The following is a 23,077-nucleotide window of genomic DNA, read 5'->3' as shown; positions in this document are numbered from 1 at the left end:
GCGGCCCGAAATTGGGATACCCACGGTGGAGCACGCGAATCTTTGCCATCCTCGTTGGGATCCTGATGCTTCTTGACACAAGTTGGGCATACACCTGGCTGCGGGTTTTGTTGCCCAAAGCTGCGGGCCAGTCCTCGTCATATGTATCTGTGGATTGCGGGGTGATCCAATTTGGCTGCCAGGAAAGGCCGAGAATAATTCAATTATTGGATTCCTATTCCACTTCGCGGCCAACTAATAGATACGAAGTGCTGCAAAAGTTTATCCGGTTCTATTCGGAACAATATCTTCTCGAGGTTCAACTGTTCTATCGATCCCGTTGGCTATGAAGAAAGACAAACGGGTCTTTTAGACAGACAACCACGGATTAAGGCCAGGTTAAAGAAGTAAAAGGGATAAAAGGAATGCCATAGGCTAGTCCTGTACGGTGCATACCGGGAGATACCGCGTACGTAGACAATGTTTGCAGCCCAACAAACTGCCCAGAAGACTTGAGGCTCGCAGATGATTCGTGGAATACAATGGCTAATGTTTTCTGTCACGTCAGAGCAACACGTATTCGCCAACTTCATTGATGGGAGGGTTACACTGTCAATGCAGTAATTCTTGGCTGAGATGCACATGGAGATCATTCACCCTTCTTACATGCCTGCTGCATTGGTGATTCTATTCCCATACGTCGAGCATAATCCTAGATAGCCGAGTAAACAAGGACATGAGAGATCTATGGATAGGCACGATTGTCTACTTACCTCACAACTGAGCCGAACACCCGTTTCGATCCCTACTTGGGGTCTGAACCCTAGTATCAGCTTTGCTTTCTCGCCGCTGGCATAACGAACAGAACATGCATCCCTAACACTGCCGCGGCTCAAGGTAGTGGTTGTCCCAAAGATCCATGTCAAGAATTCACAGATCAAGCCAACAAGATAAGCCAGTGCCTCGGGGATGTGAATCTCAAACGAGGGCGTGTGGCCAAAATGAACCCATATGGCAAGGCAAAAGTCCCTAAAGGTGATGGGTTCATTGTTTTGAATAAAGAAGACTTCGCCGGCTGCAGTCTTTGAAGACATCAGATTCTCGGCAGCCAGGACATGGGCATCGGCAACATTGGTGACGTATGTCACATCCCACAGATTCTGGCCATCACCAACGATGAACGGGGTTTCGCCCTTGGCTATACATGCATGTATTACAGGGACCAGCCGGTCGTCACCCGGTCCGCATAGCACAGAAGGCCGGAGAGAACATGTGGCCATGGTGTCACTTGATTCCTTAAGAACTATAGCTTCTGCAGCAGCCTAAATGCGAGGATATGCATCAGCATGTCAGAGATTACACCCTTAGATTACGCCACATATATTAAAACGGGATATCAACCTTCGACTCGCCATAGATGAGTGAGGAGGGTGGTGTAGGCCATTGTTCATCGATATTGTGGTACGGTACACCCATTTGATCCGTCACCACACAGCAAGAACTGGTGTAAATAAAGCCCTTGACTCCACTCTGTTTAGCTGCCTGCAAGATATGCTCTGTTCCTCCAACATTAGTTTTCCAAACATGCCCTTCAAGCCTTCTTCCAAATCGTTCACTCAGGGCTGGAACAATTCCGGCCGCGTGGATAATAATATCCGGTTTGACCTGCTCTATTGCCTTGCTGACCTCCTCCTGGATAGTAACATCGACCTTGATGAACTCGATACCATCTGGTAGAGTATGGACCGATCCAGGCGGCTTGCGATCTATGATGGTGATGGCACATTCGGGATGTTTCTCTGCAAGAGCTCTGGCGATGGCCGCACCGACAAAACCGGTTCCGCCTGATATCAGGACTTTTTCCATCGTGCAAGTCTTGTCATGCTACAGTTTGGGAATCTAGAAATGATGTAGGGCGAAAGGAGTGTTTGAATAGATCATTAATGAGGCCTATGTAGCAGCAAAAACTATGGAGATGGATAGGGGAAGAATTCCAAGGTGGTTGTTTCTTTGCCTTCCGCAAACGGATTCCATTTCCGGCTAGCCCTCTAAGTGGTAATCTAAAACGTCACCTATATACTAGATAGATGTAGGTACCTCAGGACCACCACTCTGCTCGAAAGTTTTGATTTCTTCATGACTTACTCTTCTACCATTTGATCTAGTCGGTCCCATCCAGTTCCAAGCCATGTACACAACGCTGTATAATAGTAGTGGACGGTCTAAAAAACAGCCAGGTCATAGACAGAAGCACAAAATGAAGGAAAACTAAGTAATACATGAAGTCGATCCTATGTTACTGTACAAGGTATCCATCCCAGCTGTCGCAAACATAAAAAACAAGAAGATACAAATCATGGGCGGAGGCATTGCGACTGACCAAACTCCGGTTCAAATGCAAAACCCACAGCATCCAACACATATGAAAGAAACGCTCTATCTTGTTTTGCCTTTCCACAACCATATCAATTATTTAGAGCACCCGGCAAAGAACCAAGCCTCCCACCTGCTTCTCAACACACTCTCGCGCTTCCATAATACCGCGGTCCGTCGATAGGTATAAACTTTCACCGGGGGACCGCAAACCTTCCACATATCCACTCTTTTCGCCACGAATCACTTCTCGGAGACCTGCGACATCGATCGTGATCCTTCTCTTGGGCTTGCTAACCATGCTCATCTTGCCGAGGACAGGATCGCTCTGCCAGTACTTGAGCCCAAGCCAGAGACGCCTTGAGGCGACATTGCTTTGGGTCAACGATTGTACGCCTTCAACTTCATCATTTACCGACGGAACACCCAGAAGAGTATGTTGAGGAGGGGGAGTCGGGCCTCCGCGGACGACAGAAGAGATGTAACCAGAGTTTTGGAGAGCAAGGCACAATTTCAGGTGGAGCTGCGTGTTCGGGATGGATGTGAGACCCAAGCGGGCCTTGGTGGCGTTGTTTAGATGGGAGCAAACGTGGGCGAGATTGACAAGAGACATTTTGGATTATAAGTTCCCAGAATTGGCCCAATTGGAGGGGATCCCTTGAGTGTTCAGATGGTGTGCGGGAGAACCGATAAATCACTGGTTACGGGGGGGGAGAGTAGGTATGAGCACTGCCTTTTTTCCATTGTAAGATAGAGGAGAGGACAATTACACCTACCGAAGGCTGAATCTCTTGATCAGAAAGACTCAGAAGAGAAGATAACAGCAAGAAGACCCCCCGTTTCAAGTGTAAGATCTCCGTAATAAACGTTGATGGGCCGCGCGAAGTTGTGATGATGCGGAAGCTCAAATGAAATTTTCGGAGAAACGAAACGACGGCTTCCGACGGGAGGTTCCTATAGGCCGCCAGCCTAATAGGGCATCAACTAATCACGGCGCCGGGATGCATCTCGAAGCGCCCTCTAGCCGCCGGCCTTCTGGACAACTGCAGCTTATAGGCCCCAATCACATTAATTGCTTCCCCTCATTGAATCGTTCCCATTGATATATAATGTTGTCCCCAAATATTTTATCGTGTACTTCTTTGCATGCCTGTCCACCTTCCCCTTCAACAACTGCTCTTTATCTTGCTATACTATCAATATATAGTACCGATAAGCCATTATGCCCCCGTTGCCGGGTGAAGAGCGTACGCTGACGGTGTAAGTCGTACACTTTCCCCGCAAAATCTCTCCCTCTTTCAAATGTGATAAACTAGTCTGACCCCCTCATAGTTTTGCCGATATCCATTATTATTTCACAGCTCCGACTCCCAAGCCTCTCCATCACCGGTTTGATAAGGGCTCCTATCTATATCTTTATCACAATGCGGCGCAGCGTAAGACAAGGATTGAAGTAGCGAATAATCCTGGGACTCCTGACCAAGATGCATTTAATGGCGGTTGGTGCTTTCTCCACCCATCCTCCGCATACATTAACTTTCCTCGCTGACTGATGTCCAGCCCTGGATCAGATCTATTTGCGTCATTCCACCCAGTTTCCAACGCTGTGTACATTAATCGTGGACGGCCGTCCGCCTTCACAGGGCACGCAGGCGTTCCCTCCACCACCGAATGCCAGTCCTCATGAATGGCTATTACCAAGCACTGACCCACGTGGCGAGGACAATGAACTACGCTTGCACACGCTGGACATTTATTTCTGGACGTCAGACGATGCGGATAATTTCCTCAACCTGATGGAGAATTATCTGTCTCCCTCGCAGATCGAGACAGACAGGCATCCATATCCGCCTCCACCCCAAGCTTCAGTCAGTACAGTTGTACAACAACTAGAAAACGTGGCCATCACAGATCCGGCGTACCAGAACGGGCAGACTCGTAACTCTCAATCAGAGCCTGCACCCAGCTCCCCGCCCCCTACCCAGACATTCTCAATACCAAGCAATCTTCCTCCTCCACCTCCGCTTGGTGGTCCACCCGCCACAGCACAGAAGACGATCAATAGCACTCCGCCTGCTGCAGAAGAACGAAGTGATCCTGCCCAATTTACGCCTCTTCCATATAACCCTGCGGCACCAGCCGCGCCTGAACCAATCCAACATCGGGAGAAGACCCCCCCTCCGGTCGACGGCGGAGATGGAACCGGACTCGCAGCGGCTGTAACAGCTGACAGCGGAGCACCGTTCACACCACCGTCCCAGATCACGGGTGGAGGAGGTTTTGCACCTCCCCCAACCAGTCAAGGGCTCCCATACACTATGCCTGGGAGCTACGCATCGCCGCCACCCAGTGCCGGCCTAACACATTCCGGTTCGTTCTCGTCTCGGTCATCCATTCAGAGCCCGCCCAGCATCCCATCCTATACACCATCGTTCCTTGCCGGGGGAGGCGGGGGTCACCAATCTAATTCCCACCCGCCAGTGACTATGTCATTTGCTCCTCCCCCTAAGGATCCCAATGCTCATCTCTACGGTCAGACCCAGAATTTATATGGCGGCCAGCCTCAAATCCAGCCGGCGTCTCCACAGCCACCCCCAGTTGGCGGCTACTCAAACTACTCGTATGATAAAGCAGCCGTGCAACAACCAGTGGCAAATGACTATGACATCCACAAGCAGCTGTACCGGCCCACTGAAGCAGAGATTAATTCACATTCCCAGAAAATAGCTCAGAAGTCAATACAAAACTCCGGTCGGCCCCGAAATTTGGAGGAAAGAGCCCACCGAATGGAGAGCAGTGTCAATAGGTTCTTGAAGAAGTTGGAGAAGAAAATTTGATACACGGAGCCCAGATTAAATGTTCTGGTGCTCGCCACTCAAAGCTGTACCGCTGATGGTATACATGTACACGAAACGACAAAATAGCAAATCACGTTTGGGAATTTTACGTGGCGTTAGTCTTCATAATATCAGATTTATATCTTGGGCGATTCCTTGAATTGGTTCAGAATCCTTGATTTCGGATTCTAAGCTATTGAAAAACGGAGTTTTGTTCACGCGCTACCCAAGACAGTAAGTGTTGACCAAAATCCCAAAAAGAAGGGGAAGAAGATATAAAAGAGCAAAGCCCACGGCTCCGACAGTGATGCTAAACTGTGGAAGAAACTTGCACTGTCAACGCTCAAGCAACAATACGAAAGGATTAAACAACTAGAAGACCCGGGACAAATATAATAACAGGAGAATTGAAGATGGTAAAAAGGCTTGGGAAGATAAAAAAAAAAAAAGTAAAATAGGCGAATCAAAGGGAAACGGGCGGAAAAGAAACAAGAACCTGATTAGACTCCCCCCAAGTACATATGCAAGTGGGATAATATGCAAGCCCTAACGCTAAAAGCAACTGGAATCTAGAACTCCACCAGAAAATGCTCCGACATGCATACATCGTCGGCCCTGCTCATACTGTGAATGAGATGCTTTCGAAACAGAAAATAATAAGTAAAAAAATAAAAAAGATAAAAAAAGACAGCACAAGTAAACCAAAGAAGGCTAAAAAAGGGAACCTGTAGACGATAACATGTATCAGGTCGCATCACGAATAAGACGGGTATGAAGAATATATAAGTCACAAGAAACGAAGTATGGATGTAAATATAGACATTCATGTAACATCATGATTGTCTTGGTTGTGCTCGCTCTTCAGTTGAGAGACAGCTTGCCGACGTCGACATCAACGTCGTCTGCCTTGACCTCTGTCTCAGTAACATTCTCAGTTGGCTTCACTTCAGCAGTAGCAGCTGGAGACTCAACACCAGTCTGTTCCTTGGTCTCTTCAATGCGAGAAAGCTCAGAGGGCTCGACGCTCTGGGAGTCTACCGCCTCGTCGGCAGAGATGGTGGGTTCTTGAGTTGGTGGAATGGCAAGAGTCTGTTCTTCGGGGACCTTTGCGGCTTGAATAGGATGCTCCAGCTCAACAGAGGGTTCAACTGGTGCATTTTCAGAAGCTACTGAGGGCTCGACGGGCAAATCCGCCAACTGCTTCTCAGTTGCGCGTTCCTTCTCGACTGTAACAACTGATGAGTCGATAACCGCATGAACAGGCTCGTCTGCAACTTTGGAGTGAGGCTCAATAACATCCACATGTGCAGTATCCTCTTTGGGATCAACTGCCTTTGCCTGCGGCTCTTCTTTCTCGTTAGACACTGGCTGCGGCTTCTCCTGTGGCTTTCTAGCCACACTCTTCTCCTTCGTTGGGCGCGATTTGTGGGCCTCCGTCTTCGAAGCAACTGGTCTTGCCGGAGCCCGAGTCACCCGGGAAGACCGGGGTGGACTCTTCACTTCAACCTTCTCATGAGCTTTGCTAGCAGAACTAGCGGTGGGGCGCATCATTCTGGCCAGAAATCCTTCGTCAACTGCCTTAGAACTAGTGTTGCTTACTCGGGAATGCGGGCGCTCATGTGCTGATTGACGTTGGAGAGAAGGTTGGGATGTCTGCTTGCGAACGCTGGAAGTAGTAGTCGTGCGGTAGGTCCCACTCGTTGCATTCTTCAAACTTGACGGCTTCCGGGATAGGCTAGCGGTTGTTGTTCCAGTAGCACCTCCTCTAGCGGCCGATGATAGAGTTGATGTCGTTGCCGAAGCTGGCAGACGAGCCGGCTTGGTTGGCGGTCTTGGCTCCGGCTTGTTAGTGCGGGCTGCACTCGTCGCTGTCGACTTGGTTGCCTCGCGTGCCGGCATGGAAGAGCGAACAGGTCGTGTAGCAGTCTTGGCTGTCGTGTTCAGAGATGAACGGCTTGGCTTGGTGGTTGGAACTTTGGGTGAGTCTCTGGTAGCAGGAGGTCTGGGGGAGCGTGCCGGCTTAGAGGCCTTAGCATGGTCGGGTTTGGCAGGAGATGTTGGAGTCCGCGGATGTGCCGCAGATTTCAGGGTCGTAGACGTCGACTTGGACGCAGATTGATTGGGTGTAACTTTATCCACCTGGATGGTGGACGGCCGCTTGGTAATTGCCTGCGTCTTCTTCGGGGATGGCGCAGCAGAGACGGTCAAGGTAGGGTCGCTTTCCTTATGAGGGGTCGCTGCTTCTTTAGCCTGGGGCTTTCCACCCTTTTCGGGGGAGGTCACTTGTGTGATCACTGTTTCCACCATGTCGCCTGACCTGGCCTCACTCGAGGTTTGCTCGTTATCTAAACCATTGCTGATTGGGGACGACAAGGGACTTTTCAAAGGGGCGTTCAGGTCATCTGAATTGAAACTCCTCACCCTCGACGGGGGAGCAGCTGGGCTGTCACTGCGACTGCTTGCACTTCTCAGCCCGGCGACGGCACCAGATTGAGTGGCTCCATCAACAGCTATGAAGCTCGCACGCACTTTTGATAGAGGCCTAGAACCCGAGTGCTCAGAACCGACGGGAGATCGACCGCGGGAGGGTGGGGACGTGGTATTCTGGCTGTTGTTGTTGTTGTTGTTGTTGTTGTTGTTGTTGTTGTTGTTTTCGAACCTGGCGAGCAAGCTCCTCACCCCTGGATGAGCACCCGTATCTGGCATGGCGTCAAGTTAGGATGTCAAGGAGACAGGGAGGTTGAAGCGTGGCGATGCTCGGAGTGAGCGGAATAAACGTAGCGGGACTGTTGGCGCGAGCTTGGGTGGTGAAAGACTGGGAAGAGATCTTTGCTATGATATGCGAATAGAAAATGACGGCACCGTTGTGGATGCGGTTGTCAACACGGTTGAACGCGCTTCTCGGGTGGTGACGTGATATAAACAAAGAGTAACAGTTCGAGTGGAGAGCGAATCAGCAATCTAGCGAGCCAACGTGGAAGTCAAGCATAATGGGATATCAATGACAGAATGATGAGTCCGACATAGAAATTCGCGTTGAGAAATTAACAGGAAGGATTGAAATTACCAGACGGTACGAAAGGGAAAGGAGAGAAGAAAAAGAGAGGGGTGGGGGAAAGAGGAGAAGAGAGGAAGAGAAGAGAGAGAGAGAGGGAAAGGAAGAGAAGTGGCCCCAGCAACGGGGATGTGGAGGGACATTCTGGCTTCGACCCTGCAGCCTGAGGCAGCGGTTTCAGGGGGCAGCGGATCCGCGCTTCAGTTTAATGATTCTCCTTCGTCACGAATGTTCCTGAGAATTACCCCTTTCGATTAATTGTGGACTCATAGTTTCATCGTTTGACCCACTCCTTGTCACAGGATTTCCTCTCTTTCTTCATTGCTCCAGGCCAATATATCGACGGAGTCCCTTGCCGGTCTTTTTTACCTTGGACAATCCCGGCAAACGGGCGCGCCCCATCGATGTCACATCCCCTAAAAGGCCAGATTGCAGGTCAGGTAAGGACGAATGAATAATACGTGCCTGGGGCTAGAGAGATCCTGCGTTGCCTATTTCTTTCTAGACGATGGATGGTTGCATTGCACTACTTTGTACTACTTGTATTAGTTCACATGCGTTGCTATGAAGTAGTTTAACTATTAATAATAATATTATTATTATTAACTAGTTACTCTAAGGATTGTTATTAGTTAGTTATTATTTATCTAACGATACTTATGACTCACGTGTTTTTTCAGGAGTACCCTAGTTGCTTATATCTCCGTATGTACTCCGTACATGCACATACAATATGCTCCAAGTACGCATCCTACTACTAAGTGCTAATAAATGCGTTTCACATAACGCAATGCAAAAATACTTTCTGGCAAGACAAAGAGAGATAAGCATCATTTTGGTCCATCAACATCTAAGCATGAATTGATCTGAATCTCCCCTTTAGTGCTGAAAACTCCAAATATAATAGATTATAAGTTTGTTTACTTCTGTATGTACATGCATATGTCTCTCTCCCCGGATCAATATTCTTCCCGCCTCCGCATCCAAATGACCTTCCCACTCCGATTACGGCTTTCCGTTGACCGGATGTTTTCTCAACTCCAGTATCACCTCCAAAATTTGCACCATGGCTGCTGCTAGGACACTTCGCATAGGTCAATTGATCCTCTTCTACTAATTTGTAGTACATTGTCTGTATGCGAACATGAACTGATATCATCCTCTAGGTCTCATCCCCGGTGACGGCATCGGCCGAGAGGTCATTCCGGTATATACCTCACAGCTCGACAGCTCTTTGCTGAAAAAGGTGATTGGAAATTCTAACAACCACCATGATATAGGCCGGTAGGAAAGTGTTGGAGTCTCTTCCAGCGTCTCTCAACCTCAATTTCAGCTTCATCAACCTGGATGCTGGTTTCGATACCTTCAAGCAGACCGGCACTGCCCTGCCCGACAAGACTGTCGAGACCTTGAAGAAGGAGTGTGACGGTGCTTTGTTTGGAGCTGTCAGGTAAAACACACTGCTTGTCATCAGAATGTTTCGGACCTTACTGAATAACTCGCATAATAGCTCCCCGAGCACCAAGGTCGCTGGCTACTCGTCGCCTATTGTCGCTCTCCGCAAGAAGCTGGACCTCTATGCCAACGTCCGGCCAGTCAAGTCTACTGTTGGCGGTGGCAGGAACCCTGTCGATCTGGTAATCGTCCGCGAGAACACCGAGGACTTGTACGTCAAGGAGGAGCAGACCAAGGACACCCCCAACGGTAAGGTTGCCGAGGCTATCAAGCGGATCTCCGAGAATGCCTCATCCCGGATCTCCACCATTGCAGGAGAGATCGCCCTGCGCCGGCAGAAGATCCGCGACTCAGCTCCCGCTGCGGGCCTGCGCTCGAAGCCCATGGTGACCATCACCCACAAGTCCAATGTGCTGTCACAAACCGACGGCCTCTTCCGTGAGACTGCCCGCAAGGCTCTTGCCGCCGAGCGCTTCTCCTCCGTGGAGGTGGAGGAGCAGATTGTTGACTCGATGGTGTACAAGCTTTTCCGCCAGCCTGAGTACTACGACGTCATTGTTGCTCCTAATCTCTATGGTGATATCCTGTCTGACGGTGCGGCCGCCCTGGTCGGAAGCTTGGGTCTTGTCCCCAGCGCCAACGTTGGTGACGGCTTTGCCATTGGTGAGCCCTGCCACGGTAGTGCGCCCGACATTGAGGGCCAGGGCATTTCCAACCCTATCGCCACCCTGCGTAGTGCAGCCCTGATGCTAGAGTTCTTAGGCGAGGAGGGTGCTGCCGCCAAGATCTACACCGCCGTTGATGCCAACCTGGATGAGGGCAAGTACCTCACCCCTGACATGGGTGGAAAGGCTACCACCCAGGAGGTCCTTGACGACGTTCTGAAGAGGCTGTAGATGGGTGTCCTTTCATGATGTACTACTGAGCCAAGGGCATGTGTATATGTATCAGGCATAGATAAAAACAAAAATATATTGCTCCAGTATTCCGTGGCCTAACAAAGCAATGATATGTGTATCTATTAGGTCTATATTGTATAACATACCTACTCCACATCATCAGCCGATGGCTCAGGCTCCCATTCAAACCTCCTCAACTTCCCGTCATTCTTCTCATGCTGCTCCTTACTTTCCTTCCTCATCCTCTCCGTCTCCTCCTTATGCAACGGTTCCTCACTTGTTCCCTGCAAAACAAGCGTATAAAGCACGACCAGGTAAACCTCATCGGTATCCCGATTCTTCAACACATACCGCAGCGAATGATTATCCTCATTAATGTACGGAAGAACATTGATAGTAATCCCAGGAAGGTGAAGCGAGAAATCTTCCACAACCAAATCAGCCACGATATCGTGCAACAGGAAAGCAAGAAAAAGACGGAAACGAACCATTAAACCCTAAGTAAGGGTTCCCAAAATCCACCCAGTAAACCCTGCCTTCCTCAAAGTCGAAACCCGTCCTAGCTTCTTCAGACTGAAAATACTTTCTCCGTTCGTTCACACCTGTCGGTATCCCCATTTTCTTTCTGACCTCCAGTCCGGACCCCTCGCCCCCTTCTTCCACGACCCGCTCATGCATCCCCGGCACCTCGTCGTCCTTCCGGATCTTTTCCCCGATACAGAACTGGTTCCACGAAGCTACGGCCGGACCATACAGGTACGGTTTATCGGCATACGCATCGCCATCCAGGGTCGGATCGATGGTCCATTTGACGAGGCGAAGAGCGGCGTTGAAGCCCGGCGGCAAGCGGTCGCGAATGGGACGGTCGAAGTCGTTACCGAAGAGGAGGGAGTTGGCATTGATGGGGTGTTTGAAGACGATGGCGAAGGAGATGGAATATTGATCTGACTGGTGGAGAGGGTGGTAGAAATAGGGGCTTGTCTTTGGGGAGTGGTTCGGATATCCTTTTTCAAGAGCTTTGAATCAGTTTTTCTTTCGATTATCTCTTTTCTATCTGAAGCTTTAAACTGTCGGTCGGTGCACTGGGAGCTTTTTTTTCTTTTTTTTTTTTTTTTCCTGTGTAATCTTGGATGCGGACGCAGAGACTCGTGATTGCGTGCTCATTTTCGATTCGGATGGTTTGGTCTTCATTGACTGGGACGAGTTGATGTGTGGAGGGATCGTAGCTGGGTCCGGCTGTCACTTTTAGACGGTATTTAGGGGTCTCGTTTTCTGGCATTATGCTGTCTCTATCGTGGTTCTATGGTTGGTTTCTATAACTGAGTCTGGAGTTGTATAGTTCGGTACGCCGATTCTTTGATGTTCAATGAGTTGAAAGAATAAATTGGGTGATTTTATCTATAGTAGCAGATCACACGGTAGTTTCAAATTGAATTGCAATAGTACGGAGTAGTATCGAGTGTTTATAAAGAATGAATATCGAAGGTTAATCGAAAGATTGACGCCCATCGACGTCATCGCTCCGATAGCCGTTGCCAAGAGCCTTATGTAACTTGATTTATTTTAGAAGCCCTAATCTCAACAACCTCTTACTAGTATGTAGTGTGTACATAGTGTAGGCATCCTCCCCAAGAATAAAAAGAGTTCATTTCTCAGGCGACAGGGGCCAATCACACTCCGACAACTAGTCTAACTTTCTTCGAGTGCGATGCATAAGAATGAGCTTGTCGTTCATAGCAAATCCCACGTTTCATGCGGTCCTTGTCCGCCTACACAATGAATGATGCAACTAAGACAACGTCATCTGCAATTTATCGAGAAGCCGATGCAGTCTCTTCGAGCCATGCGACTGGACAGCCCATAGACTATCATAATCAACCCTTTTCATTGATTACCAGGATAAAGGTTTTACACACTGGGACCAATCGTGATTCAAGTTTGTTCAAGCAGTTATTGCGAGTATTTATCATACAAAGTAAATCCCAGACATAAATAACGCCACATCGTAGATATGCTACAAATGGAAACAATTGAGAGCAACGAAATGGCTCACACAAAATAGAGAATCAGCTAGAGATCGGCGGGATCAGAAGGTAGAGTATCATTGTCGATACCCACGCCCTCAAAAAGCTCGTCTTCTGTCAGGATCCCGATACCACTGTCAAGCCGCCGTCGTTCCTTGCCTCGACCGACCTCAACGTCAACGAATCGCGCCACGCTAACAGGGGTAATGGGCTCGCTCCCAATGTTCGTGCCATCCGACTGTAGCTCGTCCGACTTGAGTTCCCAATTGGCAGTGCGCACCTTTGCCTTGCGTCGCTCTGTCTTGACGGTTTCCTTCATGTAGGCGAAAGACCGTGCTTGGTCTGCAGCCCATTTCTCTAGCAAATCGTCCCTGGCCTGCATTTCATGGCGCAGCTGTTCCTCTAAGCCAACGTTGCTCCCACGAAGCTTGTCCACTTCCGATTTGATAGTGTCCAGATATGTGGTCAGCTCAGCGATGTGGACGTTCATCCTCCCGACCTCCTGTTGGTGACCTTGGAGTTGCTCGACTGCCTGCTGTTCGGAGCTGTCAACCGTTTGCTTGAGCTCCTTTTCTAGTGATTCAATCTTAGCAGTCAAATCGCACACACGGATTTTATTCAACTCAACAATCCTTTCCAACTCCTGAATACGTGCCTCTCGCTCTGCAACAGCCGACTCGGCTACACGACGGGCGCTTCGTTCATCTGCCACTCTCTTTTCCTGTTGCAACATCTGCTCCTCGTGTCGTTTGGTAGAGACGGCCTTGTCCTGTTCGAGTTCCGTCACGAGTTTCTCAAGGCTCTTGACCTCTACACGGTATTTGCTAAGAGCTTCATTTAATCTCTCAATCCCTAGGGCTTGCTCTTTCCCTTCACGCTCAAGCTCCTGCATCCGCATTCTCGTGTGAAGCATATCACCTGCGGAAGATGCAATAGATTCTTCAAGATCGCTTATTTTCCTTGACGCGGTTTCATAGCGGATCAACAAGGTATCGAATTGGCCGCGCAATGCCCGCTCTCGCCCAAGAGATCCTTCATGTCGAGTGCGTTCTTCACTCAAGCTTTTAACGAGCAGCTCGACCCGCCTCACAAGCGCGCTGAGGGTTGTATTCCCATTATCTAAGCTTGAGCTGGGCGTTTCCCCAGGGACTGCGCGCTCCAGCTGTAAGCGTGCTGATCGGAAGCGACTACGCATTTCCGAAATGATCTCGTCCATGTTGCTACCGATGAACCCTAGACTAGAAAGTTCCTGTTTGACAGCGTCCAATGCGCCGATAGCGTCTGAAGCGCTGGTAAGAGCTTCTGTTAGTGTAGGCAAAATTTGATCGAAGAAATCTGGCGGGGGAGAAGACCGCTGGAGGAAAGGTTCAGTTGTAGTTCCCGGGAAGGAAGCAAGCCTTGTGCGCCATGCGGTGAAAAAATCCCGCTTCTCCTTCCTAGCAGCTTCTAAGTCAAGCGACAAAGCAAGGAGATCAGCGTCTTGGTCATGACCAGACAGAGACGTTTGAACTGACGCATCTGTAATGGGGTCTGGGAGGCTCAGATGGGAGAAATCATCTGGAGATGGTCGAGGAAGCTGTAAGCCACGCATAATTGGAGAATCGGACATGAGAACCGTGTCCCCCTCAAACCCGCTGTCAATGATGATTGTGTCGCCTTCAGTACCGGCGCCATCCGATTGATCCTCGGCGTTTACAGCGGAGGAGGGCGAGATCTCTTGCCTCAGCTGGCTGTTCGAGGACTCCAAATACTCTAGCTTAGACTGAGGGGATAGCCCCAGGATTTCCTTACTGGGTGAATGGTGTTCTGGAGTGCCGCTGTTCCGTTTTACCAAATCCAGCTCCTGCTTCAATGTATCTCTTTCTTGCAGCAGAGCTTGCAGGGACTTTTGGTAATGCGCAGACTCCCGCTTCTCTCGTTCAAGTTGATTAATCTCATCACTCAGCCCCAGCCGGCGGATTCTCCGCTGAGTCCGGGAGTCCAAAATTTGCCGTAAAGGCGTAAACTGCACCACTGTCTTTGACTTGGAACTATCAAAGGGCAACACAGAACCCAACGAACGACGAGATCGCGGAAGTGGCGCTGAGCGCCGCCGCAACCGGCGGCTTGGGGTGCAATCAATGCCATCTGTGGGACCATCGGGTTCTTCGAACGATGTGCGAACCATTGCTGGGGTAAGGCCTGTAGAGCATCCAAGGCAGTTCCCTTCTAGCCGTGGACCCGGATCTGAGAAACGAACTCTTTTTGTTGGTTGGCGGGGTGTTTCGCAAGATGAGACCCCAGTACTAATTCCCCCAGACACACGAAGGTTCCTGGATGAGGTGGAAGTGCGGGGCTCTGAATTAGAGACCGAGTTGATACTTCTTTTTCTCCGCGTTTGTCTGGTGTTCATGGTGATTCTTGCTTAATAGGCTATTTTTTGTGTGTATGTAGTATGTATGTATATGAGGGACTTGGAACAATTTATATAAATAATACTTGGTCAGCCAATGCTTTGATGGCGGAAATTTATTGGGATGGTGCCGGTGTTGGTGTCCCCGGAGATGTGAATCAATAACAAACAATCGATGCTTTCAACTACTGCGAGTCCCAAGTAAGGAAGGAACTCATTCGTGCCTTCCGCACATCCATACGCGTTGATGGATCCATTTTCATTTCCCAATTGGGAAGACGTAAACAATCCTGGAATCAGGTGACCGAACTCTGCCTGAGGTTGACATTCCTGCCAGGTATTCTAATGGATATGATTACACCTGTTGTTCATCGAACTCCTAAATCCTATTTATGGTTCATTACTATACTAGTACCTACCAGTACTATGTTGACGAAAGCTCAAGCAATCTTCTCGTAATGCATTGTTGATTTCCATAGGTACAGTAGATTTCAATGTTCCAGGCGGGAGATAAGATAAGCCCTCTCTCAGCTCTACTCCGGGGTATGTATTTTTAAATGTACGTATTTTATTTTTATTTTCCCCTCATGTCATGCTGTTCCCCAGTGATGTCATCCGTCCGCCCACCCTAAAGAATTTAAGAGTAACAATCCAGCAAAGCAACTGAACTCCGGATTCATGTCGATCCTTTACCTTATCTTTCATACCTCCCCCCTACTAGTACTCCATTCCTCCTGTCAACATAACCCCCCTTGATAGTTGTCTGGCCTTTTATAATCAGCAACTTCTAGTGCTTGGCTTTGTTCCTTACAAACGTTCCTGTTTCTCCATCCGAGAGGCCTTCCCAGGGCCGTTTCACCTTCATGGATTTGAAATCTAGTACTAGCCTGGCCCTGGAGAAGATGAGCCACACACCCACAGTACAAGAGGTCGACGACGATGAAGTCTTTCCCGACATGCGGATGAGCACCAATACAGCCCAGAACACAGAATCGCCGTTGTTACAGCTTCCGACCGAGCTTTTACATTCCGTTCTATCGTATCTTTCGGCACAAGACCTCGCTCGTCTGTCGGCCACCTGTCGCTGCTTGGCCGAGCACACGGCTAACGATCTGCTGTGGGCCAACGTGGTCAACTCCTACTTACCAGAGAAAATTCACGATTCGGGACCATTTGACTCCTTTCGCAGTCTCTATATTGCGTACCATCCTTGCTGGTTCATCCCCCAGAAAAAGATCTGGTTTTCAGATACTGAGCACACGGGCAATCTAATCCTGGGCCGTTACGATCACCGTCGAGGCGTCATCGAAGCGTATCGGGTTATTGCAGAACGGCGTTCACCCTCGCACAAGTTCCAGATTTGGGAATGGAATCCAGAGGTTATTATTCAAACCTTTCACCCGAAACCTAGCCTTTGGCTAGACAGTCCTATATTACTCCTGAGGAACCATGATGGTGAACGGCATTATCTGCGCGGAGAGATCCGCATGCCCTTGCCGTTGGAATCACAGCAGGTCTTCAATTCCTTATCGTTTTGCCCCAAGGGACCTCCTCCAGACCCCGACCCATATAAGCAATGGCCGCCACCCATTGTACCCAGTCGAAATCGCGTATATCGGAGCCCCGAAACGCATGGGTCAGAATGGGAACGTAACCCTGGACTTTTGGAAATAATGTCGGAAGATGCGTTTCGGATTAGAAGATGGGCGCATTTTCGTCTGGGTATGCCGATGTTTGCTGCCGGCCGAAGCGAGACCTTATCGACCTACGCGACACTTGATCCGCATCTATATACGCCTACCAGGCAAAAGCCCTATCAGGGTATATGGATTGGAGACTACTCCGCCCACGGATGTGAGTTCCTGCTTTTCTTGCAACGTGATAGCGAAGATGGGTTTAACGGTACGCCTGACGAGGGCGAGTCTGAGTTCCTTCATGATGGCATTATCCAGAATGGTAGCCTCGAGGCTATCAAACTAACTGGAGACCCCAATGTCCCTCGAGGCGAGCTCTCATTCATTTCGGATGATATCGGACCTAAGGGTTTTGTCCGTGTCGCGGATGAATCACTTTTCCGAGGGGCGAGGATTGTGCGTAGTCGAGGACATGTAGCGGGTCTCGGGTTTAGAGACGGTAAGCTGAACCGAATCGCATTCCTGTTGTTGCGTGTTCTGACCCAATACTTAGATACATTCATCGCCTCGCAACTTATTCTCATATCGCCTGATTGTATAGCTCACTATTGGGAGACTATGGGACATATCTCGTATTTCCGCCGCCTCGACATAGACGAACTTATTCGGATATGAGCGGATGTGTGATTATTCTTACGACGTAACGATTCGTGCCTACTACTTGCTCCCCTCCTTGAGAGATAATGATTCAAATATATGTATGGCGGTTGTGTACACACTGTCTAGATGACAAAACCATGGTTGGCGCGTCGAACACCCCCCGATGGACACGTATTGGGCCAATCCTGATGACTTGAGTGAACATCTAGTTGATTAAGGCGGCCTCAAATCATAGTGGATTCCGTGCACGGGAGACCAACCAGGGATGGTAAATTTGAAGAACCGTGATTGGACCCAGGAATCCAAGGATCCCTATACTGGCGACCCCAATCCACCCCTCTGCGACAGTATATTGTTACTCAGTATCGCCTGCTAGACTCGCACAAGCTCTATGAAAGTTGTTCGAGCCTGTAGACTAAGTATACACACACCCGGAACGTTGGAGGAAAAAAAGGCATAATCATTCCCCGGACAGCGCGACGAAACAGGGCAGCTTGAACTACCGGGGCCGGTAACCTTATGTACAAGCGAGTATACTCGGGAGAGCAGAATGGGGACCCATGTAAAGCGAATATAATGCCAAACTGAAACCAAGGTATACAGCCAAGGTGAGAGTTCCTAACGCCACGGTCCCCCATACCGGACCATATAAAGGACAAGGTAATCATCAATCGTAATTCAAGCCGCTATGCAGGACGCCCAAATTTCAGTCACGACGGCTCTCTTGATATTTTTTTTACAAGACACGCACTCTCTCGACATGATGTCCCAAGCTGACTTAGGGAAAACACAGAGCGTACCTCCGGTATCAAGTGAATCAATCCGAAGCGTCGCCCCGATTTATCCGGATAATCCGGAGTAGATAAATCACCGCCTGCGCTCGAAATAGCTGGTGGAACCCAGGACGGCAACGGACTGATCCATCACCCACTCGCCAACACCGAGATAACTATCGATCCATTTCTTGAAGTCCTTGTTGTCGGTGATTTTGTCGGAGTCGAGACTGGGGCTGTGAAGATCCCCACGCAGTTCCCCCGAGGGGGCGCGGGGTGACAGAGTTAGCCGAGATTCCAGCAATCGTTTGAAAAGTCGTAAACCATGGTCATTGTTTCATATCGACAGGCTACAGGAACAAACAAAACATGCGTAGGAAGGGTGTAATTACGTAAGACCAGTCGAACGCTTCACACCTGCCAGAAAGGCAGAGACTGTGATGGTTAGTATCTGTTGACCATAGATAACAATGAACAAAGGAGAACCTACAGAGGACAGCGTCAAAAGCGTAATGGGTGAGTCGGCCGAACTAAGATGGTCAACGATCAGCAGGTAATTCCAAGAAAAAAAAAGTCAATACTCAGGTAGCTAGTCAAATACAAACAGAGAGCTATCGGGGAGTAATAAACATACCATGGTGACCATATCAGGGCTTAACGATGAAACTGGACTTGTCCACACCGAGTATAGAGGATCAGGTCGAGCTCGTGGTATGTACGATTTGTGTGACTCCAAAATTAGGAGCTGGAAAGGCAAGGTCCACTGATAATATGCAGGAAGAAAGACGAGGTACTCCCCACGAGAACAGCCCTCGGGGAGGTGAGCTGGCTCACGTGCCATTTTCACATGACGTGGTGAATGATAGGCGGTGGGATGGGACTCAGGGGGCTGGGGATGTGGCTGGGGATGTGGCTGGCTATATTTGGAGCTTGCACACAAGGAGCTAGAGGATAGGACCCAGTATTATGCGGACAATGGATTAGTCATGATCCAGTATATTTAATTATGCTATGGCATTTATGCTTATCTCGTTTGGCTGCCTTATGTACTCCGTAGTCCCACTATCTCGAACTTGACAACTCCTCGCTGCATGCCATGGGCCTTGGCACGGAGTAGTACTAGTACGGTTAGCATGTATCTCAGTACTCAGTATCTACTCGGTGTCCCTGAAAGGATATTCCTCTTCCCAAGTCAGACAATCCGAGAATCACAAGGTAGGTGTTTGTTTGTTTGAACCAATTACTTTGTCAAATATACCTCACGACGTTACTGTTTCTTATTTTATAGGGAGAGTGGTCTGACGTCGAGGATCGTTTGAGATATTACATGGTGTACTGATCATGTGGCATTGAGCCACCATGATAGTACACATCATATAGATAGAGGGTGGGACGCCGTACATAGGTGGATAAGGCAACAATGGGTGAATTTGGTCTGCCCTGTAAGTGGGGTGTGGGAAAACAGTGCCAGATGGCAGTGTAGTTGATGGAGGTTCTTGGTGTCTTTCTCTTTTGGACCTCCGACAGGTCCAGTTGATCATTTGTTTGTTTTTCATGGGTAACCAAAATTGATATAGATATCGGATGAATAATTAGTAAAGGTAATAGTTACTGGCAGCCGATCCATTGTAAAAAAGAAAAGAGGAAAAGGAAAAAAAAATTCCCAGAGTTGTACCAGCCGCGGGGAACCGACCGGAGATACTGGGCAACCTGTCTTCCTTTCTCAACTAATGAGAAGGCGGCCAACAACATTTTCCCTCCCGGGCACACACCCACTCCCGCAAATCAAACCAAACCCAAAGCAGCCCCTCGCTCACCGGCTCTCTTTCTCTGGCCAACTTCTCCGATCTTTTTTTATCGCCCATCTCCCCCTCCTCTTCTTCCCCCCCAATTCTTCCATTCATCCAAATCACAACTCCCTCTCTCCCAATCCATCTTCTCTTCTTCATCTTTCCAGTGTAGACAGGGAAGCTTTCAAAATGGCCGCTAGCAGCTCTCTCGACCATTTGAGCAACCGTATGAAGCTGGAGTGGCACTCCAAGCTGAACACGGAGATGGTACCTGCGAAGAACTTCCGCCGCACCTCCATCATTGGCACCATTGGTAAGTGTTAACCATAAAATCTCAGGGTCTCCTTGCCCTCCCCTCACCCTAAACTAGGCTTTAGTAATTCATATGGATGGTGTTAACGTTTTTTCCCATTGCAGGCCCTAAGACCAACTCGGTGGAGAAGATCAATGCTCTCCGCAGATGTACGGCGAAGCCCAATGACCTCCGTAATTTCTTTAGCTGACAGTGATTCAATAGCCGGCCTCAACGTTGTTCGCATGAACTTCTCCCACGGTTCCTATGAGGTGAGTTTGTCACTGTTCCTGGGTTCGTCTTCGTCGTACGTCTGGTTTACTAACTTTCACCGTAGTACCACCAGTCCGTTATCGATAACGCCCGTGAGGCCGCCAGAGTCCAGACCGGACGTCCCCTCGCCATTGCTCTTGATACCGTAAGTCTAGACCGGAACTTTTCCAGGGTTAAACAATACTAACCGGCTCTGCAGAAAGGACCTGAGATCCGTACCGGAAACACTACCGATGACAAGGATATTCCCATCAAGGAGGGCCACGAGCTCAACATCACCACCGATGAGAAATACGCTACTGCTAGCGATGATCAGAACATGTGAGTCTTCATCAGCTCCCCGGATCCGTCCGTGAATGGCTTGGTAGGAGGCCCGGGCTTGTTCAGACTAACAATGTATTTGTTAGGTACCTGGACTATAAGAACATTACCAAGGTGATCGCTCCCGGAAAGCTCATCTATGTCGACGATGGTATCCTCTCCTTCCAGGTTCTGGAGGTCGTCGACGACAAGACCCTGCGCGTTAAATGTCTTAACAATGGCAACATCTCCTCTCGCAAGGGTGTTAACCTGCCCGGCACCGATGTTGACCTTCCTGCCCTTTCTGAGAAGGATATCAGTGATCTGAAGTTCGGTGTCAAGAACGGCGTCGACATGATCTTTGCCTCATTCATTCGTCGGGGAAGTGACATCCGCCACATCCGTGACGTGTTGGGTGAAGAGGGTAAGGAGATTCAGATCATTGCCAAGATTGAAAACCAGCAGGGTGTCAACAACTTCGATGAGATCCTTGAGGAGACTGACGGTGTCATGGTCGCTCGTGGTGATCTTGGTATCGAGATCCCCGCCCCTAAGGTCTTCATCGCCCAGAAGATGATGATCGCCAAGTGTAACATCAAGGGCAAGCCCGTCATCTGTGCCACTCAGATGCTCGAGTCCATGACCTATAACCCTCGCCCCACTCGTGCCGAGGTGTCCGATGTTGCCAACGCTGTTCTTGACGGAGCCGACTGTGTCATGCTTTCTGGTGAGACCGCCAAGGGCTCATACCCTTGCGAGGCTGTTAAGATGATGAGCGAGACCTGTTTGCTCGCAGAGGTTGCCATTCCCCACTTCAATGTCTTTGACGAGTTGCGCAACCTCGCTCCCCGCCCCACTGATACCGTGGAGTCCATCGCGATGGCTGCCGTTAGCGCCAGTCTTGAGCTTAACGCTGGTGCTATTGTTGTCTTGACCACCAGGTACGTATCATATGGTCTCGTTGAACTAGACGTGCTCGCTAACTGGCCGGTGAAGTGGTAACACTGCTCGCCTTCTTTCCAAGTACCGCCCTGTGTGCCCCATCTTGATGGTCACCCGTAACCCTAGAGCTTCGAGGGTAAGTTGCCAATTCTGTATATCGTCTATCGTCATGAATTGCGCTGATTGATTTGTCTGTAGTATTCTCACCTCTACCGTGGTGTCTGGCCCTTCCTCTTCCCCGAGAACAAGCCCGACTTCAACGTCAAGATCTGGCAGGAGGACGTTGACCGCCGTCTCAAGTGGGCTATCTCCCACGGTATCAAGCTCGGTATCATCAACAAGGGAGACAACATTGTCTGTGTCCAGGGTTGGCGCGGAGGCCAGGGCCACACCAACACCGTCCGTGTGGTCCCTGCTGAGGAGAACCTTGGTCTGATTGAGTAAATCCAGACAGCAGTGTCGCCCTTGTTGCATGACGTGGTAACGACAGCAATTGGGTAGGTAAATAGCGACGAGGGTGTGTCCTCAAATGTCGTATACGGGTCTCGGCTAAGTATGACGACCGGAAAGTTCCGCCCATTTCAAGTGATCCCCTGATCCCCGAATCCTTCCTTGCGAGATTCATTAGTCGGGAGGGTGTAGCTTGGCGGTGGTGTCGGGTGAATGGCAGTGGAGTGTGGGCTCTTATCTGTCCCATTCGGTCCGGAAGCGCACGAGGAGACTCACCCTTCAGAACATAATCTGTATTCATCCTGAGTTGGCGTTAGTTAGCCTGCCTGCTTTTTGATGGTTTCTTGCGATCAAAAGCTAGATTAATGATCTTCATGTTCACGTTCATAATGATCAGATTCGTCAATTGAGTTCGAGAAACCGCAGAATTCATGTTAGGTTAAGACTGAGAAAAGTCTCGAGTCATTGTAGGTTAGTAGTCACATTCCAGGCATGGAGTCTTAGTCCCGTAGGTCAAGAACCGTATACCCTATAGCAAGGCGACCGTGGGAGCAAATTATCTGCTCGAAGAACTCCATTCCCACATGTAAGGGGGAAAGGAGAAGAAAGAAGAGCGAGATCTTCCCCTCTTAACAGGAACCGAAAAAGACAAATAAAAAAAAAGGCTCAAAAATGAATGCGGGGAATCCCCTCTACCGAGGCTGCAGTAAATGCAAATGCCTCATAGAAGACTTGCATATCTCATTGCCTAAAGACACTTTCTCATAACATTTGAAAAAGAAAATTATGGCAACGCTCTCGAAACTGTTTCTGTCCTGGAGTACAGAAAGCGCAGAATCAGATAAGAAGGAGAGTGGGAAAAGGAAAAAAGTACAGAGAGGGAAAAGATATACTCCCTCGAAGCATATGCATGGAAATGGTGTGGAGAGCAAATCAAATTCCCGAAGTG

At 49.3% G+C, this 23,077-nt stretch overlaps 10 protein-coding genes across 10 annotated transcripts; 4 read left to right on the top strand and 6 right to left on the bottom strand.

Annotated features, from left to right (window-relative positions):
* Positions 1 to 628: 628 nt before the first annotated feature.
* Positions 629 to 1,845, bottom strand: BDV27DRAFT_148531 (NAD(P)-binding protein; the record flags this gene model as incomplete). The annotated part of the gene is made up of 3 exons (XM_032070929.1): positions 629 to 691; positions 753 to 1,291; positions 1,392 to 1,845. 3 exons carry the CDS (start codon positions 1,843 to 1,845, stop codon positions 629 to 631), a joined length of 1,056 nt encoding a protein of 351 aa, XP_031923702.1.
* A 310-nt stretch (positions 1,846 to 2,155) lies between these two features.
* BDV27DRAFT_134211 (mitochondrial 37S ribosomal protein uS8m) lies at positions 2,156 to 3,238 on the bottom strand. Its single transcript, XM_032068256.1, has one exon. The coding sequence runs from the start codon at positions 2,963 to 2,965 to the stop codon at positions 2,453 to 2,455; it is 513 nt and encodes a 170-aa protein (XP_031923701.1). The 5' UTR covers positions 2,966 to 3,238; the 3' UTR covers positions 2,156 to 2,452.
* A 187-nt stretch (positions 3,239 to 3,425) lies between these two features.
* BDV27DRAFT_134209 (uncharacterized protein) lies at positions 3,426 to 5,638 on the top strand. Its single transcript, XM_032068255.1, has 3 exons — positions 3,426 to 3,612; positions 3,685 to 3,851; positions 3,913 to 5,638. The coding sequence occupies exons 1-3, from the start codon at positions 3,575 to 3,577 to the stop codon at positions 5,187 to 5,189; spliced, it is 1,482 nt and encodes a 493-aa protein (XP_031923700.1). The 5' UTR covers positions 3,426 to 3,574; the 3' UTR covers positions 5,190 to 5,638.
* BDV27DRAFT_134208 (uncharacterized protein) lies at positions 5,626 to 7,706 on the bottom strand. The gene has a single exon (XM_032068254.1). It carries the CDS (start codon positions 7,494 to 7,496, stop codon positions 6,051 to 6,053), a length of 1,446 nt encoding a protein of 481 aa, XP_031923699.1. The 5' UTR covers positions 7,497 to 7,706; the 3' UTR covers positions 5,626 to 6,050.
* Positions 7,707 to 8,989: 1,283 nt separating this feature from the next.
* lysB (homoisocitrate dehydrogenase lysB) lies at positions 8,990 to 10,668 on the top strand. The gene is made up of 5 exons (XM_032068253.1): positions 8,990 to 9,172; positions 9,289 to 9,338; positions 9,411 to 9,451; positions 9,525 to 9,694; positions 9,755 to 10,668. The coding sequence occupies exons 2-5, from the start codon at positions 9,311 to 9,313 to the stop codon at positions 10,593 to 10,595; spliced, it is 1,080 nt and encodes a 359-aa protein (XP_031923698.1). The 5' UTR covers positions 8,990 to 9,172; positions 9,289 to 9,310; the 3' UTR covers positions 10,596 to 10,668.
* BDV27DRAFT_134204 (DUF1769 domain-containing protein) lies at positions 10,647 to 12,046 on the bottom strand. The gene is made up of 3 exons (XM_032068252.1): positions 11,715 to 12,046; positions 11,087 to 11,602; positions 10,647 to 11,022 (listed from the first exon to the last, which is right to left on the bottom strand). Exons 1-3 carry the CDS (start codon positions 11,875 to 11,877, stop codon positions 10,745 to 10,747), a joined length of 957 nt encoding a protein of 318 aa, XP_031923697.1. The 5' UTR covers positions 11,878 to 12,046; the 3' UTR covers positions 10,647 to 10,744.
* A 504-nt stretch (positions 12,047 to 12,550) lies between these two features.
* Positions 12,551 to 15,159, bottom strand: BDV27DRAFT_167699 (uncharacterized protein). The gene has a single exon (XM_032074568.1). It carries the CDS (start codon positions 15,012 to 15,014, stop codon positions 12,669 to 12,671), a length of 2,346 nt encoding a protein of 781 aa, XP_031923696.1. The 5' UTR covers positions 15,015 to 15,159; the 3' UTR covers positions 12,551 to 12,668.
* An 811-nt stretch (positions 15,160 to 15,970) lies between these two features.
* Positions 15,971 to 17,323, top strand: BDV27DRAFT_148524 (F-box protein; the record flags this gene model as incomplete). The annotated part of the gene is made up of 2 exons (XM_032070928.1): positions 15,971 to 17,147; positions 17,202 to 17,323. The coding sequence occupies 2 exons, from the start codon at positions 15,971 to 15,973 to the stop codon at positions 17,321 to 17,323; spliced, it is 1,299 nt and encodes a 432-aa protein (XP_031923695.1).
* A 426-nt stretch (positions 17,324 to 17,749) lies between these two features.
* Positions 17,750 to 19,316, bottom strand: BDV27DRAFT_38219 (DUF1748 domain-containing protein). Its single transcript, XM_032076488.1, has 4 exons — positions 18,716 to 19,316; positions 18,572 to 18,611; positions 18,474 to 18,516; positions 17,750 to 18,317 (listed from the first exon to the last, which is right to left on the bottom strand). The coding sequence occupies exons 1-4, from the start codon at positions 18,920 to 18,922 to the stop codon at positions 18,176 to 18,178; spliced, it is 432 nt and encodes a 143-aa protein (XP_031923694.1). The 5' UTR covers positions 18,923 to 19,316; the 3' UTR covers positions 17,750 to 18,175.
* Positions 19,317 to 20,060: 744 nt separating this feature from the next.
* On the top strand, positions 20,061 to 22,122 carry BDV27DRAFT_161482 (pyruvate kinase CDC19; the record flags this gene model as incomplete). Its single annotated transcript, XM_032073234.1, has 8 exons — positions 20,061 to 20,184; positions 20,289 to 20,333; positions 20,389 to 20,435; positions 20,501 to 20,581; positions 20,636 to 20,757; positions 20,844 to 21,677; positions 21,733 to 21,814; positions 21,877 to 22,122. 8 exons carry the CDS (start codon positions 20,061 to 20,063, stop codon positions 22,120 to 22,122), a joined length of 1,581 nt encoding a protein of 526 aa, XP_031923693.1.
* Between the last annotated feature and the right edge of the window lie 955 nt (positions 22,123 to 23,077).

This window comes from Aspergillus caelatus (genome assembly GCF_009193585.1).
Source record: "Aspergillus caelatus strain CBS 763.97 unplaced genomic scaffold BDV27scaffold_204, whole genome shotgun sequence".
NCBI classification, from domain to species: domain Eukaryota; kingdom Fungi; phylum Ascomycota; class Eurotiomycetes; order Eurotiales; family Aspergillaceae; genus Aspergillus; species Aspergillus caelatus.
The sequence above is the reverse complement of the archived record's forward strand: the minus strand, read 5'-3'. Positions and strand labels throughout refer to the sequence as shown.